The sequence below is a fragment of the Thamnophis elegans genome, chromosome Z, assembly GCF_009769535.1.
Source record: "Thamnophis elegans isolate rThaEle1 chromosome Z, rThaEle1.pri, whole genome shotgun sequence".
Lineage (NCBI taxonomy): Eukaryota > Metazoa > Chordata > Lepidosauria > Squamata > Colubridae > Thamnophis > Thamnophis elegans.
Window position 1 is genome coordinate 94,007,371 of NC_045558.1, and position 18,381 is coordinate 94,025,751.

The 18,381-nt window shown below is 43.1% G+C and overlaps 1 protein-coding gene across 2 annotated transcripts; it reads left to right on the forward strand.

Annotated features, from left to right (window-relative positions):
- Window positions 1-11,211: 11,211 nt before the first annotated feature.
- Window positions 11,212-17,952, forward strand: LOC116522292 (kelch-like protein 11). Of its 2 annotated transcripts, XR_004256962.1 has the most exons (3): window positions 11,212-11,855; window positions 12,330-14,079; window positions 15,905-17,952. XR_004256962.1 is itself a non-coding variant. In XM_032237126.1 (2 exons), the coding sequence occupies exons 1-2, from the start codon at window positions 11,341-11,343 to the stop codon at window positions 13,909-13,911; spliced, it is 2,097 nt and encodes a 698-aa protein (XP_032093017.1). In that variant the 5' UTR covers window positions 11,212-11,340; the 3' UTR covers window positions 13,912-17,952. The 2 variants fall into 2 exon arrangements, 1 of the variants encoding a protein (XP_032093017.1); XM_032237126.1 differs by having other exon boundaries at window positions 12,330-17,952.
- The last annotated feature ends 429 nt before the right edge of the window (window positions 17,953-18,381 follow it).

Genomic DNA, 18,381 nt, shown 5'->3' on the forward strand with positions numbered 1-18,381 from the left:
TGTCTTTTGTTCATGTTATTATTTGTGATTGCAGCAAGATAGAAAATGAACCAATCCTTTAATTCAGGATCCTTTAATTCACTTTCCTGCACTCCTGATCTAAAATTGTCCCTTCCAATTAATGGCTCTGATCAAGAAAGGACCAAATTAGATAAAGCATATGCCTTCTTACGATACAACAGCTTTGGCACTGGGATGGGGAATAAATTCCTGAGAATGTTTAGAAAAGTATTTGAAAAACAACTACTTTATATATCTACATAAGCAAAATATCTGCCTTTGAATAATGTTGCCAAGGTACAACATGGGGAAATAGGTTGACCTTTTCATCTTGGAACTTACATGACTTGATTTGATAGTTGGTGGATTAGATAGGATTTTGAGCTAATTTTTAATTATACTATTTAACTTGTTTAGAATATGGTTTGTTTGAATATGCAGGGACAGAGAATTAATTGATACAGAACATTTCTGTCCCCAGCAATCTAAAATTCATAGTTATCAGTGCATGTAACATAGATGTTTGTGCGGGTAAGATGATCACTACTGCTGTCAAGCAAAACCAAGCATTTAATAGTGAGTGCCATACCATGTGCATGAATCATACAAGTGGCAAGAACATAGGGGCAGTCAGGCATAACACAGATTATGTAGACAGTAAACACAGGGTCAATCAAAATGAACTCAAATATCTATATACCAATGCACAGAGTCTGAGGAATAAACACGGTGAATTAGAAATTCAAGTAAATGAGGGCAGATACAATATTGTTGCCATTACAGAAACTTGGTGGGATGAAACCCACAAACGGAACATACAGCTATAAGGATTTAAATTATTTAGCAATAGCAATAGCAGTTAGACTTATATACCGCTTCATAGGGCTTTCAGCCCTCTCTAAGCGGTTTACAGAGTCAGCATATTGCCCCCATGGGTCCTCATTTTACCCACCTCGGAAGGATGGAAGGCTGAGTCAACCCTGAGCCGGTGAGATTTGAACAGCCGAACTGCAGAACTGCAGTTAAATTATTTAAAATAAATAGATCAAATAAAAGAGGAGGTGGAGTTGCATTATATATAAGAAATAATTATATCTTTACAGAAATAGCGCACAACAATGATGAGAACTATCTTGAATGTATTTGGGCCAACCTTTAATATTGATTAAAGGTTGGGGGGGGGGAAATGACATTGCCATAGGTCTATACTACAGGCCACCCAGCCAAGCAGAGGAAGTAGATGAACTTTTTGCTAGTCAGCTAATTAAAGTATGTAGGAAGCACACCACAATAGTAATGGGGGATTTTAACTACCCTGACATCAACTGGGAAACAAACTCTGCACCAAGTGGAAGATCCAACAGGTTCCCAACAAACCTAGCAGACAACTTTGTTTCCCAAAAGGTAGAGAAGGGAACAAGGGGATCAGCCATATTGGACTTAATTTGCACGAACAGAGAGGAAATGATAGAAGGTGTTGAAGCCACAGGGATCCTGGGGGCAAGTGACCATGAAATATTGGAATTCAACATTATGCAAACACAAGTAGAACAAAATGAAACTAGAATCTTGGATTTTAAGAGAGCTAATTTCAATAAACTTAGAGAAAACTTGGGGAAAATTCCATGGATGAGAATCCTCAAGGGGAAAACAACTCAAGCTTGGAAAATCTTAAAAAATGAGATTACAAAAGCTCAATCTAACACAATACCAATGAAGAAGAAAAATAACAGCTCCCAAAAGAAACCAGCATGGCTGCATAAAGAACACTCTGACAAATTGAAATACAAAAAAGATAAATATAAAAAGTGGAAAGGGGGGGACATAACTAAGGCAGAATATCAGCAAATAGCCCGAGCCTGTAAAGATCAAGTGAGGAAAGCTAAGGCTCACAATGAAGAAAGGCTTGCGACAAAAGTAAAAAATAACCAAAAAAAGCTTCTTCCAACCTAGAATGTGCATGTGCGAGGTGGGAGATGGCTGCCGGTTTCTCTGCTCCGTTCTGGGGGAGCAGAAAAACATTGGAATAAACCGGCGGCTCAGTTCGGAGGTTTGCAAAAGAGGGCCTCCGCAACAGAGTAAGACTCGGGACCTGGATAGCCGGTTCCCTGGATAATTTTTGAAAGGACGCCGCTCCCAGACGTCCCTTAGCCCACGCAGCAGCCTGGAACACTCGATTAGATTGGAGAGGAATGGCGGCGCGGCGCTGAAGACTTTGGAGTTTTTCAAGCCTTCGGCGTTTTTTAAGCCTTCGGCGCTTTAATCGTTCGTTAACGCTAGCTTAACGCTAAATCTCCCTCACTGATCGGAAGGAGCCTGGTTGCCTGCCTACTGAGAGACTATTGAGAGATTATTAGAGGACCATTAGAGGACCATTGGAGAACTATTGTGATCAAAGGAGGTGGGTGTTTTGAATCGAGGTAGCCAGCTTAGGCCTTAGCTGCCGTAGTCTCTTTAGGCGCCCCCCCTCCTTTATTCTATCTCAGTGGAGTGTATTGCTGGTCGCTCCAGGCGTCTCCTGTGGCGTTTTGGACTCTGCTGGTTGGCCTTATAGAAGGTTCTTCGATTTATCATGGGGCGACATAAAACCTGGCAGCTGGCTTTGTGGCCGTTGACTCTGCCCTCTAGGATATCCTCTAGGCCTTTTTTATGCTGCGACCTTTCCCTTCTTCTCTGGTCCTCGGTTTGGATACTGGACACTGGATTTAAAGCATTCCAGCCTCCCTGGAACGTTCTGGACCCCTCTTTTGCAATATTACTTATATCATCTACCGTGCAAGGAAGCGAGAAGACGTAATTTCCCTTCCCCCTGTATATCTTCACGAAACCCCCCGGACTGGACTTTTGGCAAACCCACCCACAGACCTTATTTGAATTCGCACTGTTTTTAACAACTGCACATTTTTCCTTGGTATGGTGAGTGCATGTGGTATGTATGTGTTGATTGAATGATCCCACAGCTTTTAATTTAATGAATTTTTGCTTAGCTATTTTATTGTATTAGTGTATTTTAATAGTGGAGTATGTATGCGCAGAGTGCTTGGCCTGTATGGATGGGGGGACTGAGAGTGTGGCCCGGAGTCCCCACCACTGAGTGCACAAGCAGAAGTGGATGGGGGCCCGGAACCGCCTCTCGTCCTAGAATGAATGATATAAATGGCCTGCCGGAGAGAGCATTATGGTCATGATGGGGAGAGGCAGGTACAATGGGAACTTCAGGGCTAACCATTACCGGGGAAGGAGGGTCCGCTACGTCACGACGAGCCCTCCTTCCAGCCCTGTTAGTTCCACTCCAGGACCAGATGGCGAGAGTTATCAGGGTCCTGGTCTCAGGCTGTTGTTGCTAAATGCCAGGTCTGTGGTTCACAAAGCTCCCCTCGTCCGGGACCTAATATTAGATGAGGGGGCAGACCTGGCATGTATTACTGAAACCTGGCTGGGACAGGAGGGAGGAGTCCCCCTCACTGAAATGTGCCCAGAAGGGTTTCAGGTGCTCCATCAGCTGCGACCCTAAGGAAGGGGTGGGGGAGTGGCTGTCATCATCCGAAGGTCATTAGTTCCTCGTAGGATCCCTGCTCTGGAGCTTGTCGGGTGTGAGTCTCTGTTGGTGAAGTTGGACCTTGAGGGTCAAGTGGGCTTGTTGTTAACATACCTACCTCCCAACAGCGTTACAACAGCCCTCCCTGCGAACTGGCGGTAGAGTTCCCCAGGCTTATGGTGCTGGGGGATTTCAACCTGCCTTCCCTCGGCGATCGCTCTGATGGGGCGCAGGAATTCATGGCTTCCATGACAACCATGGACTTGACCCAAGTAATCCGGGGTCCAACTCACTCAACGGGTCACACGGTTGACCTCGTATTTCTCTCGGAGCAGTGGAGATGTGATCTAGATTTGAAGGGCATTAAGACCTTGCCCTTGTCATGGTCTGATCACTTCCTACTGAGGCTTGACTTTCGGAAACCAATCCCCCACTGTAGGGAGGGGGAACTGATTAGGTGGTTCCACCCCAGGTGCCTAATGGACCCTATGGGATTTCAGACGGCGCTTGGTGAAATACCTGATGCTCTCATCCACAGTCCAGCAGAGTCCTTAGTCGCTGCTTGGAATACAGCGGCGGCGGGGGCTCTAAACCAGATTGCACCTTTACGGCCTCTCCGAGGTAGTGGATCCAGGAGGGCTCCTTGGTTCACCGAGGAACTCCGGGAGATGAAGCGCCAAAAGAGATGCTTAGAGCGCCGCTGGAGGGCTAGTAACTCTGAATCTGACCGAGCACTGATGAGAGCCTATATCAGGACCTATCTCGTGGCAATACGGGCGGCAAAATGTGAGCATTTTTCCGCTCTTATTGCATCTGCAGAATCGCGCCCAGCCGCCTTGTTTAGAATAGCCCGCTCCCTCTTGAAAGGGAGGGATGAGGACGACCCTTTACAGGGTAGAGCTGAGGAATTTGTCCAGTTTCTGTCGGATAAAGTCACTCGGATTCGGACGGACCTGGACTCCAATTGCACGGTACCAGCTGAGGTACCGGGGGGAAGGTCTTGAGTGGATCTTATGGAGCAAGTTTCAACTTGTTGCTCCTGAGGAAGTGGACAAGGCCATGGGAGCGGTGAGTGCCTCCATCTGTATACTGGACCTGTGCTCCTCCTGACTGGTCTCGACCAGCAGGGAGGTGACACGTGGCTGGCTCCAGACGATTGTTAACACCTCTCTCTGGGAGAGATCCTTCCCGCACCTCCTAAAGGATGCGGTGGTGAGACCCCTCCTGAAGAAATCTTCTCTGGACCCAGCCATTTTGAACAACTATCGTCCAGTCTCCAACCTCCCCTTTGTAAGGAAGGTTGTTGAGAAGGTGGTGGCCTTTGAATTCCGACGGACCTTGGATGAAACTGATTATCTGGATCCCTTTCAGTCGGGTTTCAGGCCTGGTTACAGCACGGAAACTGCTTTGGTTGCGCTGATCGATGATCTCTGGTGAGCCAGGGATAAGGGTCACTATCCTAGTGCTTCTTGACCTCTCAGCGGCCTTCGATACTATCGACCATAGTATCCTTCTGCGATGGTTCCGAGAGGTGGGAGTGGGAGGCACCTTTTTACGGTGGTTCTCCTCCTACCTCTCGGACAGGTTGCAGTCAGTGTTGGTTGGAGGGCAGAGATTGACCCCTAGGCCCCTCAATTATGTGGTGCCGCAGGGATCGGTCCTGTCCCCCCTCCTATTTAACATCTACATGAAGCTGCTGGGTGAGATCATACGCCGGCATGGGATTAAATACCACCAATACGCGGACGATAGTCAATTGTATCTGTCCACCCCGTGCCAACTCAGCGAAGCGGTAGAAGTGATGTGCCAGTGCCTGGAGGCTGTCAGGGTCTGGATGGGAGCGAACAAGCTTGCACTCAATCCCGACAAGACTGAGTGGCTATTGATGCTCCCTCCCAAGGATGGTCCAGCTATTCTATCTCTTAGCCTGGGGGGCGAAATTATACTTGGGCTCAATTGTGGTAGTAAGTTGAAGACTACCTATGAATACACTTTTGTATACATCGTCAATCCTGACAAGACCGAGTGGCTTGTGTTTTTTCCTCCCACAAATTGGCCAGCTATTCCATCTCTCAGGCTGGGGGGTGAAATTATATGCCCCTCAGACAGGGTTCACAATTTGGGAGTCCTCCTGGATCCGCAGTTGACGTTAGAACATCACTTGTCAGCTGTGACCAGGGGGGCCTTTGCCCAGGTTCGCCTGGTGCACCAGTTGCTGGACCGGGAGGCCCTTCGGATGGTCACTCACGCCCTCGTCACCTCAAGACTTGATTACTGTAATGCGCTCTACATGGGGCTGCCCTTGAAGAGTGTTCGAAGACTTCAGTTAGTCCAGAATGCAGCCGCGCGAGCAATAATGGGTGTACCTAGGTACACCCATGTTACACCTATCCTCCACGAGTTGCACTGGCTTCCCATTGGTCTCCGGACACGTTTCAAGGTGCTAGTCGTTACTTTTAAAGCCCTACATGGTTTAAGACCTGGCTACCTGAGAGACCGCCTCCTGCCATTACCTCCCAGAGACCTATAAGATCACACAGACCAGGCCTCCTCCAGATTCCATCTGCCAGCCAATGTCGGCTGGCGACTCCCCGGGGGAGGGCCTTCTCTGTAGCTGCTCCAGCCCTATGGAACGATCTCCCCGTGGAGATCCGGACCCTTACTACTCTTCCGGCCTTCCGCAAAGCGATTAAGACCTGGCTGTTCTGGCAGGCCTGGGGCTGTTGATTTATTCAGCCCCATTCTAAGCTATATGAATGTTGTGAAATTTTAATGTCTGTTTTTTTTAAAATTTTTATATGTTCCCCCTTCCTGCCTTATCTGTAAGCCGCACTGAGTCTCTCGAGAGTGGGCGGCATACAAATCCTAATAAACTGCAAACTGCAAACCTGTTAAAAACAAGAAAAAAGTTAAGGAAACAATTGTCTATTGCTGGGAGAAAGTGGCAAGCAACAGGGAGCAAACAGAACTATTTAACTCATTTTTTGCATCTGTCTTTACACAAAGGGATATAACAGTCCAACCTATCAAAAACAGCACCACAAAAATCAGATTAGGAACACAAGTTGAAATAGGGAAGAAAATGGTAAGTGAGCATCTGTCTACTCTAGACGAGTTCAAATCACCAAGACCGGACGGATTACACCCCAGGCTTCTCAAGGAACTGGCAGACAAGATCTCAGAACCACTGAACTATATCTTTCAGAGATCCTGGAGCACCAGGGAACTGCCAGAGGACTGGAAAAGAGCTGATATGGTTCCCATCTTCAAAAACAAAAAAATAAATAAATTCAGGAAACTATAGACCTACCAGCCTGACCTCAATACCAGGAAAGATTCTGGAAAAGATAAGCAACGAATTAACGAACACCTAGAAGCAAATAAAGTAATAGCCAAAAGCCGACATGGGTTTGTCAAAAACAGATCATGCCAGACTTATCTTACTGCATTTTTTGACAAAGTGACAAAATTAATGGACCAGAGGAATGCCATCGATATAGTTTACTTGGACTTCAGTAAGGCATTTGATAAGGTAGACCATAACCTACTACTAGATAAAGTAGAAGAATGTGGGTTAGACAGCATCACCACTGGATGGATTCGTAACTGGCTGACCAACGGCACTCAACATGTAGTCCTCAATGGAACTGCATCTTCATGGAGGGAAGTATGCAATGGAGAACCCCAAGACTCTGTTTTAGGCCCAGTACTCTTCAACATCTTCATCAATGATTTGGATGAGGGAATAAATGGGGAACTCATCAAATTTGCAGATGATACCAAGCTGGCAGGAATAGCTAACACTCCAGAAGATAGGCTTAAGATACAGAAGGATCTTGACAAACCTGAACATCTAATAAAACTATCTAATAAAATGAAATTCAATGGTGAAAAGAATAAGGTTGTATATTTAGGCAAGAAAAATGAAATGCACAGGTACAGTATAGGTAGGGTGACCAGACGTCCCGCATCTGGCGGGACAGGCACGACTTTTCATCATTTTTCCCGCGTCCCACCCAGTTCTCAAAAAACCCCGCTTTATTTTGGCGCTCGCTGGCTCCCCCGCCCATCAGCTGCCGCTAGCTCGCTCGTTATTTCCCCATCTATTTCTAAAAATCTAAGCCAGCCCAGCCTGCCGCTCACTGATTGGCCTGGACTCCAGCCAATCAGTGAGCTGGCTGGGATGGAAAACTTTAAGCACGCACGGGAAGTTTTCCATCCCTGTCAGCTCACTGATTGGCTGGAGTCCGCTTAGCACGCCGTGTGAGTCGCAGGAGTCTCCATTTAATTTCGCGGCCGTTTGCTTGTTTTGCTGCTTCAGCTTCACTGGTGAGTAACCGGTGGGAATTAGTAACCTGCGCGGGGTTAGTGAAACAGCCGCTGCAGCCCTCCTTCCCTTCCCTGTGTGTGAGAAAGGCGCCCGCTCGCCAGCCCGCCCACCCTTGGGCTCCGGGGCAGCACCTACCCAGCGCGGCCACTGCCGCGCTGGTTCCTTCGCGTCCCTCCCACCCCTCTGCCTCCTCAGACCTCCACACAAGAGCAGCGGAGCGAACAAGCGGCCACAGCCGTTGTTGCTTTTAAACGAGGCTCCGCTCGCTGCTCATCCCGCTCCTTCTTCCTCCTCCTCCTCCTCCGCCTTTAGCAGCAGCAGCAGCAGCCGAGGCGGGAAAGGGGCGCTTTGGCAGTGCTTCCACAGCGCTGTGGAAGCCCTGTCAAAGTGCCCCTTTCCCGCCTCGGCGGCTGCAGGGACCACACCACCACTTTATCTTCCTCCTCCTCCTCCTCCCCTTCCGCTCTCAGCAGCAGCAACGGCAGCCAAGGCGGGAAAGGTGCGCTTTGGCAGGGCTTCCACAGCCCTGTGGAAGCCCTGTCAAAGCGCACCTTTCCCGCTTCGGCGGCTGCAGGGACCACACCACCACTTTATCTTCCTCCTCCTCCTCCTCCTCCTCCCTTTCTGCCCTCAGCAGCAGCAATGCCAGCTGAGCCGGGAAAGCGCACCTTTCCCGCCTCGGCGGCTGCAGGGACCACACCACCACTTTATCTTCCTCCTCCTCCTCCTCCCCTTCCGCCCTCAGCAGCAGCAACGGCAGCCGAGGAGGGAAAGGGGCGCTTTGGCAGGGCTTCCGCCGCGCCCCCAAGGACTGCTGACCTCGCGCCGCCGCTTCTTCTTCTTCTCCGGCCTTCCCAGTTAGCTTGCTTGAAGCTCCGAGGTGGCGGGAGGAGGGTCGCAGGAGTGGAAGTGACGGGAGGACGGGAAGAGCTGAGAGGCTGCCGGCCCCTTTCGCAGGAAAGTTAACTTTTCTTGGCGAAATCCTGCCCCCCCCCCCCGCGTGGGTGAGTGGTCGGCTGTCCTCTTCCCGTAAGCCGCCCGGAGTTACCTGTGTGTGAGGTGGGCTGCCCTATGCATTTGCATGTGTGCGCTGGAGAGAGAGCGAAAAAAAGAGGGAGAAATAATTATATTAATTAGATAGATCAGTCTTTCTCCACCTTGGAGACTTGAAAGTGTGTGGACTTCAACTCCCAGAAAGGGAGTTGGGAGAAAGGGAGAAAGGAGGAGAGAATGAAAGGAAGATGGGGGAAAGAAGAAAGAGGTAAGGAGAGGAGGATGGAAAGGAGAGAAAGAGGGGGAGAGAGGGTAGAAAGGGGAAGAGGAAGAACAGGAGTAGGAGAAAGGTAAGGGAAGAAGGAAGGGGAAGGAGAGGAGGAAGGAGGAAAGTAGAGAAGGGAGGGAGGGAGGAAGGAAAGGGAAAGGAAAGGAGGATGGAAGGGAGAGAAAAGAAAGGAGAGAGGGTAGGAAGGGAAAGAGGAAGAGCAGGAGCAAAGCAGAGGTAAGGGAAGAAGGAAGGGAAAGGAGAGCAGGAAGGAAGAAAGTAGAGAAGGGAGGAAGGGAGAAAAGAAAGGGAAAATAAGGTGGTGTTATAACAAGAGGAAGGGATGGTAAACAAAGCAACCCAAACTGTGTATTATAACCTATTAAATGAAATAATAAATGTATAAGAATGATAAATGTTAAAACACTTGTAACCAAACGACATGCTATATGTGATGATGGGTTTTTTTCTTTTTGTTTTGTTTTTATTGTTGTGGGTATGTGTCGTCTATGTAACAAAAAAAAAATAAAAAAATAATTTTTTAAAAAAGGTGGAGAAACACTGAGATAGATGATAATGAGATGAGGGAGGGAGAGGGAGAGAGAGAGAGAGACCATAACTAGACAGACAGATAGGCAGGCAGATAGACGGATGGATAGAGAGAAAGAGAGAGAGATAGGTAGGCAAGCAGATAGATGGATGGAGAAAGAGAGGGGGAAAGAGGGAGAGGGATACCATAACTAGATAGGCAGGCAGATAGACAGACAGACAGATGGATGGATAGAGAGAGAGAGGATGTGTATAATTAAGGTGACCAGACGTCCCTAGCGAGGTCGCGGGCTGGCAGTAACCACCGTGGTCTAGCTCCCCTCCCCCAGTCAATGGTGTCCCTCTTTACCAATCTGAAAATCTGGTCACCTTAAGTATAGGTGGTACTTTGCTCAATAGTATTAACTGTGAGAGGGATGTTGGAGTCCTAATGGACAACCATTTAAATATGATCCAGCAGTGTGCAGCAGCTGCCAAAAAAGCTAACACAGTTATAGGCTACATAAACAAGGAGGGTCATAGAATCAAGATCACATGAAGTGTTAATACCACTTTATAATGCCTTGGTAAGGCCACACTTGGACTACTGCATTCAGTTTTGGTTGCCACGATGTAGAAAAGATGTGGAGACTCTAGAAAGAGTGCAGAGAAGAGCAACAAAGATGATTAGGGCACTGGAGACTAAAACATATGAAGAATGGTTGCAGGAACTGGGTACGTCTAGTTTAATGAAAAGAAGGACATGGGGAGACATGATAGCAGTATTCCAATATCTCAGGGGTTCCCACAAAGAAGAGGGAGTAAAACTATTATCCTAGGCACCTGAGGGTAGAACAAAAAGCAATGGGTGGAAACTGATCAAGGAGAGAAACAACTTAGGAGAAATTTCCTGACAGTTAGAACAATTAATCAGTGGAACAGCTTGCCTCCAGAAGTTGTGAAGGCCCCAACACTGGAAGTCTTTAAGAAGATGTTGGATAGCCATTTGTCTGAAACGATATAGGGGTTAGACTAGAAGACCTCCAAGGTACCTTCCAATTCTGCTATTGTATGTTTGGTATAGTGTACTCAGTAAATATAGCCTTAAAATAATGATAACTAGCCACATTCTATAAATGAGAAGGATTAACTTTTTACTGGTTTCACATAAGTGACATACCAGGACGGGATTCCAAGAAACGGTGGCAGTATTAAAATTCTTAAATCAAGAATTTTTGATTTCATTATCTTTATAATTATATTAAATTTCAGTTGCAATTTAGTCTAATTTTAGATTATCTCCATTACCTTTTTTTAAAGTATTTTTACAGGCTTTAAAAGTTTATTTTGTTTTCAGGAAGACCATTTGATTTTTAATTTGTTATTTTCTGAAAATATTGGTCTGCCAGAGATTAACTTCCTCTTTCTATTTCGGCTAAGAATAAATAAATAAACATACTAATTCAAGAAAGAATTGGGGAAGTGATCCAAAACAAAGAGAAACAGTTTTTGCAAACAAGATAACTTGCGCGAATTTTATATCTATCATTCTTTTATCTATCGTTGCAAGCGGTGATTTTTATTTCCGGAAGTATAATATATTCATATCTCTATTACCCTGTAAGTGACGTAATTGGATGTAGCTACGGGAAAAGTGTTCGAATTGATTGAGGAGAAGCTAAGATGGCGGCGGCTGGAGGTAGCGGCGATTTGGACGCAGGAGGCCACGGCGACGCAGATGTCAGCCTCCCTGGACTGGAGGGCGAGGCGGGGCCAGACTCAGAGGCTGACTCGGAGGTGTTTTCGTGCATGGCCCACTGCTCCGACCTCGCCTGCCGCCAGAACGAGCAGCGGCGGTTAGGCCTCTTCTGTGACGTCACGCTAGCCTTCAGTGGCGGCAGCAATGAGGAGGAAGAAGAAGAGGAGGAGGAGAAGGGAGTGGGCGGGGCCTCCTCCGATCCCCCACCGCGAGAGTTCCGGGCGCATCGCTCGGTCCTGGCAGCGGCCACCGAATACTTCGCTCCTCTCCTTCTGGGCGACTTTGCGGAGTCCCGCTCGGGGCGGGTGGAGTTACGGAAATGGAGTTCGGGAGCGGGACCAGACCCGGAGACGATCGAGGCGGTCATCAGCTTCATGTACACGGGGACCGTCCGCGTCAGTCCTGGCAACGTGCACGAGATTCTGGAGTTGGCCGACAGGTGAGGCGGGAAGGAGGAGCGAAGTGTGTCAGGTGACAAACCAGCCGCCCTGATGTACGTCGGCAGAAAGGTTTTCCCGCGTTTTGACGGGTGAAGGAGGCATCATAGCACCCCACCCCCAGGGAGTTCGTAGGGAAGGCCACCAAGGAGGGTCATTGCTATAATGCATATCAAGATGTTATTAGACTTTAACAAAGTGTAGAAATCCACCCAATGGCAGCATTGAACTCTTACCAGGGTAGAATGTTCTTATGGCAACATTTCTTCATAGTGTAGTTTCTGAATTACTTGAGTTATAGCATGAAGGGGGGGACTGCTGGACACTTAAAGACAAATTCAGCCCTGGCACCTTTTTAAAAAAAGACAGTGGCACTTGACATTTTTGAATGTCAGCTTAGTGGAAAGCAAAGTACAAGTTTTTAACTTTCTAATAATTCTCTGGTGGAATTTCTAAATTGCCTCTTTGCTTTGCAGGTTCTTACTAATACGTCTAAAAGAGTTCTGCGGGGAATTCCTCAAGAAAAAACTGAGTCTCTCCAACTCTGTAGCCATTCACAGCTTAGCTCATATGTACTCTTTGAACCAGCTGGCTTTAAAAGCTGCTGAGATGATCAGGAGGAACTTCTACAAAGTTATCGAAGACGAAGAGTTCTATACTTTGCCATTTCACCTTATTAGGGACTGGCTTTCAGATTCAGAAATCACAGTGGATGCCGAAGAGATTCTCTTTGAGATGGTTTTAAAGTGGGTCCAGAGAAATCCTGACGAAAGAGAAAAGTATTTTGAAGAGCTCTTTAAGCTTCTCCGACTATCACAAATTAAACCAACCTATTTGACTCGGCATGTTAAATCTGAAAAACTGGTATCAAGCAATGAAGCATGCCTCAAACTTGTGTTGGAAGCAGTGGAAAGCCATGCTCTCAAGGGTGAGAATTTTCAGATGGGTACACTCCAACAAGCTAACTCCCCCAACTCATCTCTGCCTCGTTTTGGCCAAAACATGGATGTTATCATGGTTATTGGTGGTGTGTCTGAGGGAGGTGATTACTTGAGTGAGTGTGTAGGGTATTTTATTGATGAAGATAGATGGGTGAATTTACCACACATACACAATCACCTTGATGGACATGCTGTGGTAGTAACCGAATCCTATCTTTATGTGGCAGGTTCCATGGAGCCTGGCTTTGCCAAGACCATGGAAAGGTATAACCCAGGTAGAAATGTTTGGGAGCAGGTTTCAAATCTCATAACCAGAAAGCATTCTTTTGGACTTACTGAGGTAAAGGGAAACCTGTACAGTATTGGTGGCCATGGGAATTTCATCCCTGGTTTTAAAGATGTAGCTGTCTACAACCCTGATCAAGATAAGTGGCACAACTTAGAGTCTGCCCCAAAGATACTCCGGGATGTTAAAGTGATTACAATAGACAACAGATTTGTTTACATGGCAGCTCGCACACCAGTTGATGGAGATAATGAAGATGGCTTACGGTCTGTCATTATTTGCTATGATGCAGACACACGACAGTGGCGAGATTGTGAGGCTCTGCCACTCCTTGACAACTATTGCTGCTTCCAAATGGTTGTGGGGAACACCAACTTTTACCACACGGCTTCTTGTTGTCCCAGAAGCTATCCTCTAGACCATGAAGAGGCCAAGAGAAAAATCTCTAACCAATTACCTGATGATATTCTGGAAAGCTTACCATCAGAGGTCCTTAGCATTGAAGGGGCAGCTATCTGCTATTACAAAGATGATATCTTCATCATAGGTGGATGGAAAAACAGTGATGATACTGATAAACAGTACAGAAAAGAGGCCTACCGCTACTGTGCTGAGAAGAAGCGTTGGCTGTTACTCCCTCCTATGCCTCAGCCTCGCTGCCGTGCTACAGCCTGTCACGTTAGAATCCCTTTTCGGTCCTTACATGGTACCCAAAAATATCCAATGCCGCAAAATCTAATGTGGCAGAAGGACCGGATCCGGCAGATGCAGGAGATACACCGACATTCCTTAAGTTTACGGAGAATGCCTAGGTCTCAGATAGAATGCTAGCTTGAATAAATGACATCAGAAATACCTGTCTGTAATTGTCGTGCCTAGCATGGACTAATAGTCACCAAACTGCTTAAGCATTGGAGACAAAGCTTTCTTGGTGTTGAATTTGATCTGGATTTCAAGCACCATGTGGAAATTTGGTTTATACTGGCCATATATATGGAGGTAGGCAGACATATAAAATGCTTAGAGCCTGTTGGTTTCTCCACAAATACGAGTCCAACAAAATAATTGTTCTTGCACTTTGTGAATGCGTTCAGGTAGTACAAAGATTTAGCACAGCTTTTTCATTACATTTTTTGTAGGACTCACTTTTGTGTATTGGATCACCTCATCCCACTATAACATTTATACAGCTCATGTGAAATATTCTAGTTTGTTGTAAATTGCTGGTATGTATGGAAAACACCATTTCATGATTTTCTTAAAAATATTTTTATCTGCTTTTGCAGAGGTATCTCCTTTTTTTAATCTGCTGTAAATCTGCTTATTTCTGTCAAATTTGGAGGTGTGCAGTAGTAGTAAAGTTTACAAAAGGAATAAAGCACAAACTTTCTAAGAGCTTCAACATGTTCCATGATTATAAATACTTTAAAACTGTATTTATCTAAAAGCACTTGAAGTTGCTAAATAGTAAATCTAATAATAATTGTCACTCATAAAATGGAAATGGCCTGAGTTGTTTGAGGAGATCACTATTATTTTTAGTAATGATCATTCTGCTATTTAATTGCCACACAGATTTTTCATTAATGAATTTTATTTAATTGGTTCAGAATTGTGGCCTTAAAACATGAATTAAATGACCAAAAAGATCCTAATTCATAGTAAATATTTGTGAGTTCCACGTGGAAAGATTAAAGCTGTAAACTCGGGTGTCAATATCTGGACAAGTTTAACTACCATCTGATCTATCTTTGACAATCAAAAAAAGTGATACACCATTCTTTATGTGGACAGTGGGTGCTTCAATTTTGAGTAGAAAATTTGCCTGAGCAATTATTCTGGACATTAATAACCCATAACTCCCATATTCTAATTATATTTAGATATTTATATGGCAGCATATAAAGTTTATTTTCACCCAAGATAATTCATGATATAAATTATTTGCTGCTTTTTGTCTTCTCCACAAGTCTGGTAGTAAGCAGAGTCTTATTTTATTTAAAGTTCTTTCTGATAGTTTAATGGAAGATAGAGAATATATCCAGATGAAAGAAATGTATTTTTATTGGACTAAACTTAGGTTTTAGAATGCTATAGAGTTGTTCAGGCAGGCAAACTGATATGAAGCATTTAGGCAATATTTAATGTATGCTTGTTGATCCAATATAATATTTTATTTTATTTTACAAATTATTCTGCATCATAGGTATATGTCTCAATGTGTTAAAAACGTAACATGATATCCTGAAGTATTTTTTTATGGAATTTATTAATATTGCATTTATTACTTATCTTTTACTTCTTTTTCTAAAAACCTGAATATATATTTACATTATTTATTCTGTCTCTTCAAATGATTGAAATAAATTACTCCAGAAACCATCTCTGGCTAGGTAGAACATCTTTTAATTTTTTCTCTTTGCTTTGTGTCAGAAATATAAAGATGCAGTGATGACAATGTCTAAGAAAGTTTTAAGAAAAATCTAGATCAGATGCAGGCGATCATCAAATGATCTGCAAGTAGAATACTCAGAAAAAGAATTGGCTTCTTCATCTAATTATTTTCTGAGAAGGAGAAATAGTAGACTTCATCTGTCTACTTTTCTCATCTATTAATTTTTCTTTTAATAAATCTAGATTTATCTTTGGGAGGACTAAGATGAGATAAATAGATAAACTCAGTATGGGAGAATCATGTATTGGGCAATATTATTATTGATGGTATTTGACTGGTAAATAACAATGACTTACTTAAATTTTAGAAGCACATTTTTTAAAATATAAAAAACAATTACAGACTGACCAATGCTGTTTTCCAATTTAGCAGGAAACCTAATTCATGTTTGAGATACTGGGGTAAGTGTTTCAATTGCATGTGTGCAGATTTTTCTAACTTATCTTTGCTCTTCTAATACTTCTTTTTATTATATAGCTGTACAGTGAGTGGGGGGCAGGATTAATCTTGTGGGCTGAAGTAACAATCCTAATATCAAATTAACATGTTTTTGTGCGACACTGTCACAGACATTAACAATCAAGTTATGCCGCTTGCCTGCCTTAAAGATACTATGTTTTTACCAGCCACTTTTTTATGGTGTAATAGCTGCTTCAGAAAGCAATTTATCTTCTGGAAATCTTTTGACATTCCAAAGCTGCAGGGTATAAACTCCCTTCCTCAAAATTATTATCTGAAGTACTAATTAAGTATGCTTCTTAAGAACATAATCTAACTCCAAGCCTAGACACATTTGTGTGCAAAATTTTAAACTGTTTAAATGAAAATTGTACCTTTTCAATTTGTTATTTTTCTTAGATCTCTCAGTATTCCCCTTAATCATATAATATAGCTATAGCTGTGGTATTTGAAATTGTTATTTATTTAGTAATGACAACCTTGACAAAATTTCAATTACCTGAAATTAAACACATTTGAAATCTTTATAGTAGTATATATTGCCTTCATTGCAAATATTTTGCTAAATATTGTGCTTAATATTAGCACAAATAATCTGTTGACTATATTAATTAAAATGCTTGTTCAAAATGCTTGTTTAGTCTGATAAGATTTGTACAATTTTAGTTATGAGTCACTTTGGTTGTTTGTGAATGCAGTCACTTTAGCTATTTACATGCCTTGCTTGGAAATTTCAGTTTGTATGAAGAGGTAAGAGCAGCATGGAAAGCAGTCACCTTGTATAATACGTAGCATCAAATGTCAGAATGTCTTGATGTCTGGCTATTAAGCTACTAACTTGTTCCTTTGGTCTGAAAGCACAACTCTGGTTTGCATGTGGTTTCTTATTCTTATTTAGTATGACAATCATTTTATGGACAAAATCTATTTCAAATTATTGCAGTGGAGATGTTCAAAGACAGGCAGACATCAAAGCTAGATAGAGTCTTAGGAGACAATATTTTTTGAGCTGCATTTCTATTGAAAAAATATATGGTTCAACAAAAGTTTGCCTTTTATGATCTAAAGAAGTATCATAGATTTTTTAAAATAATAAACGGGCAGTATTACTAGAGTAATAGTGTCTGAAGGATATATTAATAGGCAATATCCTCTTCAGATATTGGACCTCCTATTTTGTGTTTGTGTCTCTGTTTCACTAAGGCTCAATTTTCACAAAAAAAGTAACTACATATATTAATACAATGTTGTTATGGCAATCTATTATTACTATAACATCTGCAACAAAAAACATTAGAAATATGTTGTTAATCATTCTTAACAGTATGATAATAAGCCATTTGCAAGAATTCCTACAAAAGAATAGCTCTTTTCTATCTTAGACTCACATTGTGCAAATGACACTTGATGTGGGAAGAGTGACTAAGGAGAAGGTGGAGAGTTTTCCTGTTTTGCAGTATCAGCTGGTCTGTAAAATGTTTTGTGGAAGTATATAAGTAGCAAATTTTAAACCTAATTTTCTCCCCCATCAATATCTCTTACAATTCTGGGAAAGGATTTAAATCTGTTAATGACATAAATTGATGCTCAGTTGTATGCCAAGCTGATACTGATGGATTTCTTAACTTATGGCCTCCTCTGAATTTGAAAAAACATAGTAAAAATATAACACGTTATAAAATATAAAATAATTTATCCTAAGAATTCATAATGGATCAGGAATTCATAAAATAACTTCCCATTTCATTTTCCTGTTATGATCCTAATTTTCATCTGGTCTGTTCCTCAATAAACGGGTTAGCTCTCAGACTACAATGCAGAATTTTCACCTTGTTCAGGCAGAATACTCTTGATGCTATGCTGGCCTCTAAACTTTATTTTTTTAAATGCAATTCATTATGTGCTATATTACATTGTGTAAAACTAAAGACTAATTCAATAAACATTTTATTTCTCTATATCTTTTGTTCCTCTCTTATTAAAATTATTCATGGATATGTTTTCAGCACAAAAGTTCCTATCCTTCAATATCAGTTATCACCGAATTGTTAAATAGTACAAAAAGAAGATTCTTGTTATTTTATTCATATCTCAACTGTCTCTTATAGAATGAAGACAAACTAACCAATGTAAGGGCAACAAATAGGAATATCTTTATTTCCTAATTCTGAAGCTATTCATTCTAGAAAACATAGTTTAAAACTATGACAGGAAAAAGCCAATAGAAAAATCTTTAAATTAAAAATAACTTCTTGAGATATTAACAAAAATTTAAAAATCAAAACATTAAAACAAGGGAAGTGATAGTTCCATTCTGTTCAGCAATAACAGACTTGGAATATTACACCTTACTGTTTGTGTTCCACTTTTGAGATGTATTTAGCTGT